Source organism: Quercus suber, unplaced genomic scaffold, assembly GCF_002906115.3.
Source record: "Quercus suber isolate HL8 unplaced genomic scaffold, Cork oak 2.0 scaffold_1034, whole genome shotgun sequence".
In the NCBI taxonomy this organism is placed as follows: domain Eukaryota; kingdom Viridiplantae; phylum Streptophyta; class Magnoliopsida; order Fagales; family Fagaceae; genus Quercus; species Quercus suber.
Window position 1 is genome coordinate 100490 of NW_027070445.1, and position 13197 is coordinate 113686.

Sequence of the window (13197 nt, forward strand, 5' to 3'; positions counted from 1 at the left end):
GATATGTACTACATACCTCCTTAATGTGTGAGACTGGAAAAGCTAAAAAAGTACATTGGAACTTGGAACACGTGAAAAAAAGTGAAAGACAGGTTGGTTTTTTTTTTTTTTTGGGGGGGAGAAACAAGACAGGTTGGTTTATTTTTGGTTTTATCACCTGATAGATTTCAAAAGTTAAATTGTTAATGCGTTAAAATTTTTTAATGGAGTTTTTACCAAACCATTTAATGCTTTCACCAAAACCCCACGTCCCCATCTAAAATTTAATGTTCTCATTAAATTTTTTTCCTTATTAAAAGTAAAAATTCATAACAAATTAGTTGGACTTTTACCAAATAATTAAGTAATATATATTACAAGAAAATAATATATATATATATTTGAATTTATCAATATATAAATATAAATTTTAAATTGTGGTAATTCCGAAACAGTATACCGATATTAATCGATATCGAAATATTTCGTTCTACTAATCAAACCGATGAAGGAGTGAGTAAGAAACTTATATAGAGATTGATTCAAAAACCTTCTCCTTGGTTGTAGCCTATCTTTTTGTCATGCCATAAGGGGGCTACATTCATGGGGCATGACTATAGAAATTTGATTCCCATGATTAATGGTTGTGAGCTAACAACCAAAATCTTGGAGGTGACAATTTTCAATGCTAGGGTTCGTCCATGCTTGCTAATCCTAGGGGTTGTTTATCAATGGACAAAGTAGGCCATCTAAATCCCTCTGACCCATAATATATAATTGATTCTTTTTCTTATAAATAGATATGTTTTATCCTGCCTTTCGTTAAAAGAAAATTTATATAGTTTATTGACCCGTGACTCTAAATCTAAGCACATATCAGTTTTCAATTTAACAAATTTTAGCTCATATTGTCTTAAATTTAACCAAATTATTTCGTAATACAAAAAAGATTTAAAATGATTAACTCTAAGTGAAACAGGACTTTGTCATTAGCACAATTATATCATAAACGGATTGAACTTCATCATAAACTTCTATATCATATCAATCCTCAACTTATCTCCATTCCATAAAAACACTAACTTATGAAACCAATAACAAAGATACGCTTACGCGCCAACAAAAGATTCAATAACATGTAGCCCGATATTATGACCCACTGTGCTTAATTGGATTAAGGAACAAGATTGAGGTTGATTAATGAGAAATCAATAAAAAGAAATATTCTCACTGGGACCTGGATGCAGACGAGTTTTGTTTTTTTTTTTTTATTTTTTTATTATTATTATTTTAATTAAGATTTGGGGATAGAAGTAAATAACTACTCCTATCTATTTGATTTTCCAAAAAAAAAAAAAACTATTGGATTATATCATGACAAAGATGTACCATCCAAAACGTATTGAGCTCCATCATAAACATCTATATCATATCATTCCTCAACTTATCTCCTTTTCCATAAAAACACTAATTTATAAAACAAACAACAAAGATATGCCCACGCATCAACAAAAAATTCAACATGATGTGGCCAGATATTATGACCCACAAGGCTTAATTGGATCAAGGAACAATATTGGGGTTGATTAATGAGAAGGCAATATAAAATAAAAAAATAAAAAGATTCTCACTTGGACCAAGATGCAGACAAGTTTTAGTTTGAAAAAAAAAAAAAAAAAAAAAAAAAAAGATTTGTGGATAGAAGCGTAGAACCATCAATTTGATTATATCATGACAAACGTTGGAAAGAAGCATTTGGTTCTAATCTTGCTCTTGCTTTAACTAGAGAAATTCCTTTTAATTTGTTTTTTTTTTTTTTTTTTGGGGATGGAATCCTTTTAACTTGTTGATCTATCATTAATGAAGTAAAAGGAATACTAAAGAGCCTTTGTTGCCATATCAAGATACGAATATGTATCTTTTGAATTTTATATAATTTGGATACCAATTACGAAATGCCAAACACACGTTACAATTTCATAATTTGTACAATTAGCTAGAGATTACGTATTTCAAACCCCCCAACAAAGAAAGAAATTACGTAAGATGGACACAATTGTCTTGCCGTTGGCTTGTGCATTCAAAAAAAAAAAACCTAGTTCTGTTTTGCTTCAATTTAGAAAGTGGTGAGACAATTACAACCTCCAATCAAAAACAACCTTATCTTCTTAACTTTCTAATAAGCACCTGAAGAAATGAGGAAAGTATTGGAATGAAAAAGAAAGAAAGGTCGGGCCATGACGTCTAACCAGTAGGACCAGCACTAATGCCTGAACCAGTGAACCCAATTCTAATTCACTGTTGCTGTCCTTGTCCTGGACATTGCAATGCTTTACTGGACCCATTCTTATCTTCTTATCTCTTTTTATAATTGGTGATGAGATATGCTGCACATGTGTCTGTCTTCAACCCAAAACGTACCCTCCATCCTGCTCTCGCAATAAATGAAGTGACATGAATAATACCGGAGGAGGAGGAACTCATTAACTTTGCTGGACCCAACCTCATTATTATGAATTAATAATAAGTGCCACACTAGCATTTTAGGGGAGATTTGACATTACGTTTTCTTTTTATTTTATAGAATATATAGATGAAGTGATACTACTTTCCTGTTGTTATACTCATAACCATCACCCTAAACATTATAGATCAAGCTCACGAGAAAAATGAAACGAAGCCACTTTCTTTTACAATCCATTAAAATGAAGCCACTTTCTTTTACAATCCATTAATTCAGAAATACATACATCATTTGTCCACAAGACCAAGCACATTATTTGGAAAGCTTTCCAGTGCACAGGTTTTAGAGGGCCTGAGATCAAGCTGGCCTAAGTTCGAACATGGATTAAAACACATGAAATCCTAAATTTATTGCACGGAGCAATCACCAGTTGCAAAATATTAGTAACAAAATGGGATGCATAGCCGTATATTAAAATCAGGTAATCACGTTGATTTAAGGGGAAAAAAGTGTTACAACTGTGTTATGAAAGCTACCTCATGCACAAGGCCTTGAAGGCTACATCAAGATCTAAAAGTACAATTCCACGTGGTATCATAGACCACACACCCATATGCCTTGAAGGCTACATCAAGCTCTAAAAGTACAATTCTATGTTTTTTGATAAACGAAGTTCAATTCTATGTTGTATCATAGACCACACACACACATGCCTTGAAGGCTTACATCAAGCTCTAAAAGTGCAATTTTATGTGGCATCATAGGCAACCCAAAGGGGGAGAGAGAGAGAGAGAGATGATTAATGATAAGGGGACTCAGATTGACAATTCAAGGTTCCAGGCTTCCAGCAGGAAACAGTCCTAAGTTACATTACAAAAATGCAATATCAGAGAAAAAGGGAAGACATAACAATCTCTCGAACCGCTCAAGGTTCCATATGCGAGTGGTCCTTAATTACATTTTCAAATGCATTGGCCCATGAATGGGTAGGTTCCATAAGAGAGTGGTCCTTCATTACATTTTCAAATGCAGTGCCCTATGAATAGGTATTCATCTGATGTATATATTTATTTACATTATCATATTCATTCATACATCACCTGACTCACATAATACAACATTTCAGCACTAGTCCCTTTTGATCCGTCCTTCCCTCTTCATTGCCTGAAAAGACAATCAGACATTAGCTTCCTACTTCTAGATAACATATATCAAGATTATTCATCAAATCAGTAGAAACGCAGTGTCCAGCTGCCCTTTCAGTCTAATACCTTCCCATCCCAACCTACCAACTAGAAGAGTTGAACATACACATCATGAGGAATCACCATCTCAACCAACAAGCATCAGATCAAACCCAAATTTGAACCCCTCTGACCAGTAGACAGGCCATATCCAAGTGTCAATGCTACTCTAACCTGATCAATGCCACTTCATATATAGGTCTACATCAGTATCTCCTGGTACACTCTCTATGAGTCAATCTCCACAGTATCACAAGCTCAATTGGGTACTGAGGAGTTAGGGCAATCAACCAATTTGGATGATTCAAGCCTCTTCAGCAACAAACCCACAAGCAAAATTCTCTCTCCCCCCTCTCCATCATGATGGGTCAATTTTTGTAAAGACAGAAGAAAATCAGACCAAATTGTATCATAAAAGGTGTTGATGTACTATAATGAAATTGATATAGAAAGTTAATCAATCTTCGTAGGGTACATCAACACCGTTATGTACTATGTAGTAATCATATTATACTATAATAAAAGCAAAGAATAAGCCAGCATAAAAAAAATGAAAACACCTTCAGGAGGCTGAGATAGCTTCCGATTTTGGGGAGACATCATTTCTTTCTTTAGTTGAGTCAATATATCCTCCATTGTATGCTCCCTTTGCCAATTAGCAAGCATTGGAAATAGGCTAGGTTCAACCTGGTAATTTGACCACCCATGAGCTTATTTTCAATCTTTCGATAACAAGTAAAACTTAAAGTGCCTTAAAGAGTCTTCAACTTACCACTCCAGTTTCCTGATTGACACAAGTCATGTTTATCCGGGTTTGGAACCTAACAGTTGGTGGGTTATCTGGATAATCCTTCCCACAAAACAGTTTCAACTGGTAGATTCTCCCTTCATGAACAGTCTGAAAGCAACATGAATTACAAATCATCAATTCTTTTTCCTTATAAGAAATAATGGTGAAAGACAGACACATAATGTTAATCAGCAGAAATGTCAGGTCTTAAATTCGAAAGGAGAGAAATTGAATATAAAATCTGAACCGTTCTCAGTTCTAGTGGAACTATCTCACAACCATACTGCAACTAAGGCATACCAATGTATTCAGGACAATGCTGGAATTACCTAGCTATGTCCAGAACTTAGAGACACATGGCTGAGATGTGTTGCGCATGCAAGGACACTATAAAAAGAAGGTAATGAAAATATATTTTTTGTTGTTTTTGTCAAAAGTTTTGACTGCATTGAAAGGTAGCTGTATATTGCATAATAATGACTAAAAAGATATCAAAGTTCTGAACCTTGCCATTGGCATGCATTGCAGAAATATTAATATCTACTGCTTAAAAAACAATGGAATTTTGTAGTTTATTACTCATTGTCAATTGCTATAAGGAGACCAACACCAGATCGTGATTAGAGATTCCCATGACTAATATACCAGAGAAGTCCCAAAACAGAATGGTAAAAAGAAGGGAGTCGAGCTTGGATAGAAAAAACTAGGGCTTGTTGTCAAGCTGCAAACGAGATTTTAACTATTCAAAATGACATTTACTTTAGCATGAGACATGAGTTGAACCTAAGAGCAATTGCAACCCAACCTAATTACTTTAACATGTGGGCTGACACCCACAGGTCTTTTCAAAGTGACAATTCTTGCTGCATTAAGAGATACTCTTCAAAGTACAACCATACAAACATTCTTGAAAATCAATTTTATATGATAATGTTCTAAGAAACAGGTGTTTCAAAGGGGAGCACCAACCTGGATTGGACACATGGAATAATATCTAAAAAAAATTGATGATAGATCATATTCCTTATTTTCTATGTTTTTAACCTCAAATATTAGTAAATCACTAGCTCTCTCAATGGGCTATTAGTCAGCCAGTCTACTATGGCCTTCCTGACGGCTCAAGAGGTTCAAGGGGTATTTTTTTTTCCTTGGCAATGCATTTGGGAAGCAAAGGTGCCTCGTAAGGCCTCTTTTTAAACATGGACAGCAGCTCTGGGTAATATATTGACTGTTGATAATTTACAAAAGTGACACATTTGATTTAGGCTTGGTGTTGCAAGAGTAAATGGTGGAGAGACACTGGAGCTTTTCTTGCTTCATTGTTCTGTAGCTAGAGATTTGGATCTCTTGTGTTTTCTTATTTAAATTATTTTGGTTCATGCCAAAGAAGGTAGTTCAAATGTTGGCTTATTGGCAAGGAAGGAAGTCATAAGAGTGTAAATTTTGGAAGACTGCTCCCTGACCTTTATGTGTTTAATACACTACATGGCAAGAAAGTAATAGTAGGACCTTTGATTGTGTAGAATGTCCTATTTGCTTTATTAAACAGTCTTTGTTACAATCTTTACGGTAGGATGAAAGCATTAGGCAACATCCCTATTGTATGTTTTCTAGAATCATAAGATTTTTTGAATCTCCGATTGTAATTATTTAAATGAGTTAGTAGCACCCCATGTAATCCAACTAGTTCTTTTTTTTAATAAAAGATTACTATTCATAAAAAAACCAATGGATTCTAATACCAAAGTGCCAGAGTTGGCAGCATGAATCTGCTTATCCCTCTGGTCCAATATAATTCATGCATGCGTAAGAACTATTCTCAGTTCCTTGTCTATTCCATTAAAGATGCCAAAGTTTTACATTATTTTGTGATAATGGAGATATTTTCCCCCAAGGGGAGGATGAAGGGGAGATTAAAACCAATTCCCTCATCTTCATGAGACACGTCTCCAGCTGATTATACTACTGAAGGGTTATTTCACATTCTAAAGATCAATCTACCATTCTACTTCTAAATGATTATAATTAACATGTCAACAGTTACTTTGTCAAACAAAGTACCCTATTTGAAAGATGGTCACTGGTGACTAGGACCTATCACAATAATTTTTAAAATAATTAGGAAGGCAGCACACACACACACACACACACACACACAAACACAAATGTACAAAAACTATATTGAAAGAATAGGAAAAGTAAAGGGAAAAAAAAAAGAATACTACATTTGGGGGACCAATAATAGTCCCTGTCCATGATTGCATATAGATATCATCCGCATCATCCATTCCGTAGCTGACAGTTCCATCCCCAATTCCTTTTTCACCTCTCTCAAGCTCTTCTAGTAATCTGAAATTCCTAGGAACTGCAATAACCACAAATTTCAATCACATAATTATAATCCAGCTATGCATGTTATCTTAAAAGATGCAAGATCAAACAAAATTTACCAATTATATGGTTGTACTGACTGATGAAGACTGTCAAATTACACATTTGTTCCAGTTTTCAGAAAGAAGTAAGGCAAAAAAATAAAAAGGAAGTGCTTAGATGCTACACACAGGTTCAATTACATAAAATTTATATTGGTTCACTACCATCACAAAAGAATCATCTCTCTCTCTCTCTCTCTCTCTCATATCTATATTTTAGATGTAATTGCACTCAAGACTCTTTGAGTTATGGGAAAAGCATCTCTGAAATAGTTATAAGAGATTATGCACTACCATTACATAAGCTACAAAAGGACAATTTTTCATACAATTATCAACAATAATTTGAAAACTAATGATGGAAAACTCTGTGACACGGCCATAAAAGTCTCACACTACCATTGTGTTTGTAACAATTGGAAATGGAGAGTTCTTCAATAACATTCACTACAATGCTTCAAAATGAATAAGAAACTTCCTTTACATCCAACTTGAATCCTGGACTTTCCTTGATGTCTTGTAAAAATGTCATTCACATAGAGTCAAGCTACCTACACCATTTTTTGGTTTTAAATATCCGATTCCACCTTACAGTGACCAAAAGTTGTGTAGAAACTGACGATATATCATCTATGGAAAGGCATTCTCACTACAAAGAGAGTTGATGTATAAAAATTCCCTTGATTCCAGCGTTTCTCAAATGTTAGCTACAATGCTCATTCAACACACGTTTTCCAAAATGTGTAGCACCAGGTATCAACCGCCATCATGATGTGCATACTAAGTAGCAAAAGGTAAAAAACTCCTATTTAGCCATTCTGGTGGAACAGCATCTACAGATTGAAATTCTTAGAGGCTCTTCATTTAGCCTAGGAATGTCATCCACATAACACCCCCCCCTCCCCCCCCTCTCTAACCTTGTTTCTCCACTATCCTCCTAAAGAAAGTAGCAAAATAGGCTCTTCAACCCATAGCTCCCCTGTCAACGCACAATTACAAATTGATACATCATATGAGAAGCACTTGGCTGGCATATTTGGTGCCATCTAACCTAGCAAGAATGGTAAAACAACAGCATCTTGATATGTAAGCTCATCCATCTGATTCCTTCATTTTCAAGTTACCTGTTATTTACTGCTACATACTCTTGGTCAAACATAAAATAGGATTACATAGTAATATATTTCAAGTAAAATGTAATATCTTTTTCTAGATCAACTTACACCTCCTCCCCTTACAAGGTGTTAGGTGAAGGATAAGGTCATGGATTCAAGGCCCATTGGGTGGGTGTGTGTGTGTAACTTACCAAACAAATTTTTTTTGATAAGATGTCATATGTAATATCTGGTTCCCTTATATTATGCACAGAAAGAAAACTTGCTGAAACCAACCTATGTTTAAGTTTCAGAGCTAGGTTTAAAACAATAAGAGGAAGAGCTAGCACACAAGCTTCAAGCTCAAATATTGGGACAAGTTTATTATCCAATTTCCATCATATCATTCAACTTGAAGTATACTTGACCAACTAACTGGGGTTAACCATTTTCTAATCTGGAAAATTATATATATTTCTCTTTTTTGACAACAGAAAATATTTTTGAGCTCAAGCACAAACTACAAATGAAATTTAAGGAAAGTATATATAATAAAAAAAAATTGATCTCAACTTTTAAGTCCAGGATAAACCAACCTATATCAACAAGTTAGGCAATATTCACAAAGCAAACTAAAGTTAATCTGGAAACTCTAGAAGCAATGCACCAACATCAACTCTAGACAGACATCAGAAATGCATTGCCATAATGCACAAAAGTAACATTAAAATATTAATGTGTGAAAAAGAAAAAGGAAAGAGAAAGGAATAATACATATATTCCAGGTTGGATTAAAAAAATTTCATCTTTTCATTTATATATATAATTTAATCTATTAACCACAGCCATTAATTCAATTACAAACTAATGAATTGGAATTCATCATCTCTCCCTGGCCCTGCAGAAGTAGGATTTCTTTGTGCATGGAGTATGACCCTTACTATGGCAGAACTGGTTTGGAAGATCGGTAGTTTTTCCATATGTAAACAGGGGCTGGTGTTGTTCAGTGCCAAGGCACCACAAGAAGCTTGGAATCATTTGGTTATCCCTCTATCCTTGTTGTGGAATGGAATTTAGGGAGGGAGAAGAATCGTTGAACTTTTGAAGACGTGGAAAACTCAGTGGTTCAACTAAAGACGTATTTCACTAAATCATGTTTTAAAGGTCCTGTGCGTTGGGTTATAATGTTTCTCATTCTTTTTTAGATTTCATTAATTCCCTTTCATTTCGATTGTAATTTGTATTTGACGTAATCTTTTAGGCTATCTTACGTATACATCCTATGTACATAAGGCCAAGACCCTTGTAACTCAGTGGCATTGCTTGGTTTCCTTTCCTTTATAAAGAGAACCAAAGTTCAAATTCCCCTTCCTTCACTTGTAACAATTGAATTATTTTTTTGATAGGTAACTTGTAACAACTGAATTATTAAAAAAATATGTGCACATGAGGTAGTTCCTCCATCTTGATTAAATTTTATTACTTATAAAAATTAAAAAAAAAAAAAAAAAAAAAAAAAAAAAAAAAAAGTACTTTGCAATTTACCCTAATTATTTGCAAAATTATTTCATTTTCTATTTGGATTTTTTAGGAAAAGAATCATGTTTTTTAAATTAATTACTTTTAAAACAAGAAGCACAGTAGTAGAATTTGTTAGCTTTAAAATAAAAATGTATGTTCCAAAAATTTGACACAAAAACATGAAAACAAAGAAAGAATGAAACATATATAGTATGAGTATTTATTCTAAAAGATCTCGTGACAAAAAATGTACAAAAACGCTTGTCATATATATATTTTAAAAATTAAAATAAAATAAAATTTGTTTCACGATCATGTACAAAATTCTTAACAATTTAATTCGAAAGGCCTAAGTTCAAGTTATATCTGGTATAACTTTAAACGATGTTACACTACTCAATATTTTTTTAATTGAATACGAATTTTAACAAAATGAATCGTTGGATTATATTATCTTCATACATTCTCCATGCTTGCAAAATTTCAAGATGATTAAATCAATTGTGATGTCATCAATCAATTATTTGAATTTAAGTTTTTGTAGTTTAAAATAATGCATAAAAGATAAGAGGAGTTTTATTGTATTCTATCATTATAAAGAGTCATACAAAGGATTGTACTTACGTATATACAAATCAATATAAATTGATAATTTGTTACACTATTTTGTGACCATGTGATTTATCTATTTACGAATTTTGTGTGTACACTATCTTTTATGAAAGATCTACATATTTTATTACATCATCATTAATATTTTCAACCACTTCATCTAATGTGTCATCTTTGTATCTTGTTCTTGATCAACATATTTGGAAAGCTCAATAAATTTATCAAGATAAATCAAATCCAAGTCTTGAGATTCTAAGGTGTTAAATTTATTCATCATCGTCATGTTTATTCTTACCAAATAAGGCAACATCTTAGGAACCAACTTGTTTCTCTACTTTTGTTTGTGCTACTTTGAATACACTCTTGACTCCACTAATGTTCACATGATAAAGAATCTACAAGGTTGCCTCAAACTTTTAATGGCATGCTTATGTAAGATTGGAAGACTATCTTCATTCTTCACAATAATTTCATCATATTCCTATAAATGAAGTAACAATTACTATAAATGCCTAAAGTTAACCGAGAAATAATTATTTAAATATTAATATTATATTAAAGTCAATTAAAGTAGAAAGAATGAAAAAAAGCAGTGAAATAGTAAAAATAACTTTAATAGCATTAAAAAAATATGCCAATTAAGGAAATAACATAAAGTATGGCTTTTGTTGAAGACCCCTTTTTTTTTTTTTTTTTTTTTTTCATTTGTCAGACTCATGNAAACTCTATTAGCATATGCATAAATCATCAGTTTAATATTGTGACATTAATATTTCATAGCAACATTAAATTCATCACTCTCAATATGCAAAACCATAAGAAAGTAAATTATTATAGCAACGATAATAAAGACCATAACGCAAAGCATACACATCCAACAGTCATTACCCAACAGGTGCATATCTTCTAATCAATGCAAGTAAAAACCAACTCCCCCCCCCCAAAAAAAAAAAAAAAAACATCTTATACAATTTATCCTATAAACATGGTGGGCAAGATTGCATTCTGTTCTTGTAGCACGTATTAGGCTTCACAATTTATCCTAGAAACGTTGTGTTTGGTCGACAGCAGCACAATAATTTGATGTGATTCCAATCCAAATAGCAAAACTTTACATGTTTAACAAACACAGCTTCCCCCACATTTGTTTTTTGTTGCCCATACATTTTTCCTTTTTTAGTGCTTCTTTCACTTTTAAAGGCCAGAAATGGTTGAGATCATGCCTCAAAATGTGGTACACGAAAACACAATCAAAGTCTTATACAATATAATAGAAACACCACTTCATTCTCATTTTCAATTACTCAAAGCCCCCTTCCCCCAGCCAAAAAAAAGGAGTTTTCCTCCAAGCCGTTAGGAAAGTTCCTCCAACCTACTAAGTGACAATCGCATGACTCACTCAATAATCATGTTGATTGTTTAAATGATTTAATGATTCATGTGATTTCATATACGTGGTTGATCCTCCAAACCGCCACGCCACGCATTAGGAGCACCAACCCAGTTCGGAGGAACACCTCATCCAAATATATAAATAAAAAATGAAGAATTTCGATACCCAATGTTTAACATATGAAATTGATCAAAATTCAAATCCCAAACTTGAAAGCCTAAGCATTTTCCAAAACTCAACAAAGGAGAAATGAAATTCTTCAAACCCAAATCAAACTAAGAAAACCCATGTTTCAGAAAACCCCAATAGAAACCCAATCCCTATATTCTACAATCTACAGCAACAAACAATGCCAACAAAAATCCCACAAAAACTCACTCACTCACAAAGACATAAAAAAAAAAAAAAAATCACAATAACAATAATAATAATAATAAGAATCATCATAAAATTAAAACAACCCATAAAAGATTACAAAAAAGTAAAAAAGAATCTAGCTTTAGAAAGCTCACCGACAACACTGGATCCCTCAGAGCCCATTTGAGCCACGGCTAGCTAGGGTTTCTGAATTGTAGAGAGAGAGAGAGAGAGAGAGAAATGGGTTGTTATAAAGATTGGAAGAGAAGTCCAACTACTTTTCGCACTGCTCATATCACAAAAGTATCTCAATTTCCTCCCTCTCTTCAATTCTACCCTTGGAAGGATCAAATTGATCAAAAGCGTTTTGATTCCCTGTTCCACACTCTACTTGTTCTTATTCTGCACCTCTCTCTCACACCCGTTGGATTAGGATACCAGTCAGAAATTCCCGTCCTGGTCTTCATTCAATTTCTTTTCTTACCATTAAACAAAATGTTTTTTTCTTTTTCTTTTTTTACTATCACATTACCGTTAAACAGGTGAAAAATTCTGTTCTTTTTTCTTTCTTTTTTTTTTTTGTTGTTGAGAAATTCTGTTCTTTATTGAAAGAAATTATAGATTTGTAAAATAATTGATAAAAATATGGGTAAAATACTATTTTAGTCCATAAATTTTATTAAAAGTATGATTTTTGTCTTTAAATTTTCAAAAAAAAAAATTATACTTAAATTTTGTAAAGAGCTTTTCAAAATAATTTAGAGATAAAAATAGAGATGATTTTTTTTTAATTATAAACGAAATACAAACTTTTGATAAAGTTTAAAGACAAAAAATAAAACATTTTCAATAGTTTAGAGGCAAAAAATAAAATTTTCAAAGTTTACAAGTTTATGAATGAAAAGCAAACTTATAGTAAAGTTTAGAAATCAAAATAATATTTTACCCTAAAAATATTAAATCATATGGTTTTATTTGAATTGTCTAATTTTTTATGTTAAGTTATTTTGATCAAATAATCATACTTTCCTTCAATTATGCACATTGTTTGTGGGCTTTTAAAGTATTTTTCTTTTAAACTTCAAGTAAATATTAAAAAAGATAAATTCAAGATTTCTAATATATATATATATATATATTTATATATAAATGATATGGGTAAAATTGTAGTAGTAATACTTGCCCTTGCAAAGGTATAAAATGACGCTCCAAATAAACCCAACGGGATCCATTGGAAAGAGATTACGTTAGGGAGTCCACAAGGCGCACCTCAGAGCCGACGCCATCAAGTAGCTGACACCAATAAAACTG

General features: G+C 32.8%; 1 protein-coding gene across 1 annotated transcript; it reads right to left on the bottom strand.

Moving 5' to 3' along the window:
• Nucleotides 1–3242: 3242 nt before the first annotated feature.
• Nucleotides 3243–12216, bottom strand: LOC111984616 (ubiquitin-conjugating enzyme E2 variant 1B). The gene is made up of 5 exons (XM_024016235.2): nt 12042–12216; nt 6703–6842; nt 4460–4585; nt 4248–4374; nt 3243–3607 (listed from the first exon to the last, which is right to left on the bottom strand). Exons 1-5 carry the CDS (start codon nt 12067–12069, stop codon nt 3549–3551), a joined length of 480 nt encoding a protein of 159 aa, XP_023872003.1. The 5' UTR covers nt 12070–12216; the 3' UTR covers nt 3243–3548.
• Nucleotides 12217–13197: the final 981 nt, after the last annotated feature.

Excerpts from the sequence above, each read along its gene's own strand:
- LOC111984616 (XM_024016235.2), bottom strand. The coding sequence starts at position 12,069 with ATGGGCTCTGAGGGATCCAGTGTTGTCG. Across the intron at positions 6,843-12,041 it reads TGAGGGATCCAGTGTTGTCG|TTCCTAGGAATTTCAGATTA; the intron begins GTGAGCTTTCTA and ends TGGTTATTGCAG. Across the intron at positions 4,375-4,459 it reads TCAATCAGGAAACTGGAGTG|GTTGAACCTAGCCTATTTCC; the intron begins GTAAGTTGAAGA and ends TCAAATTACCAG.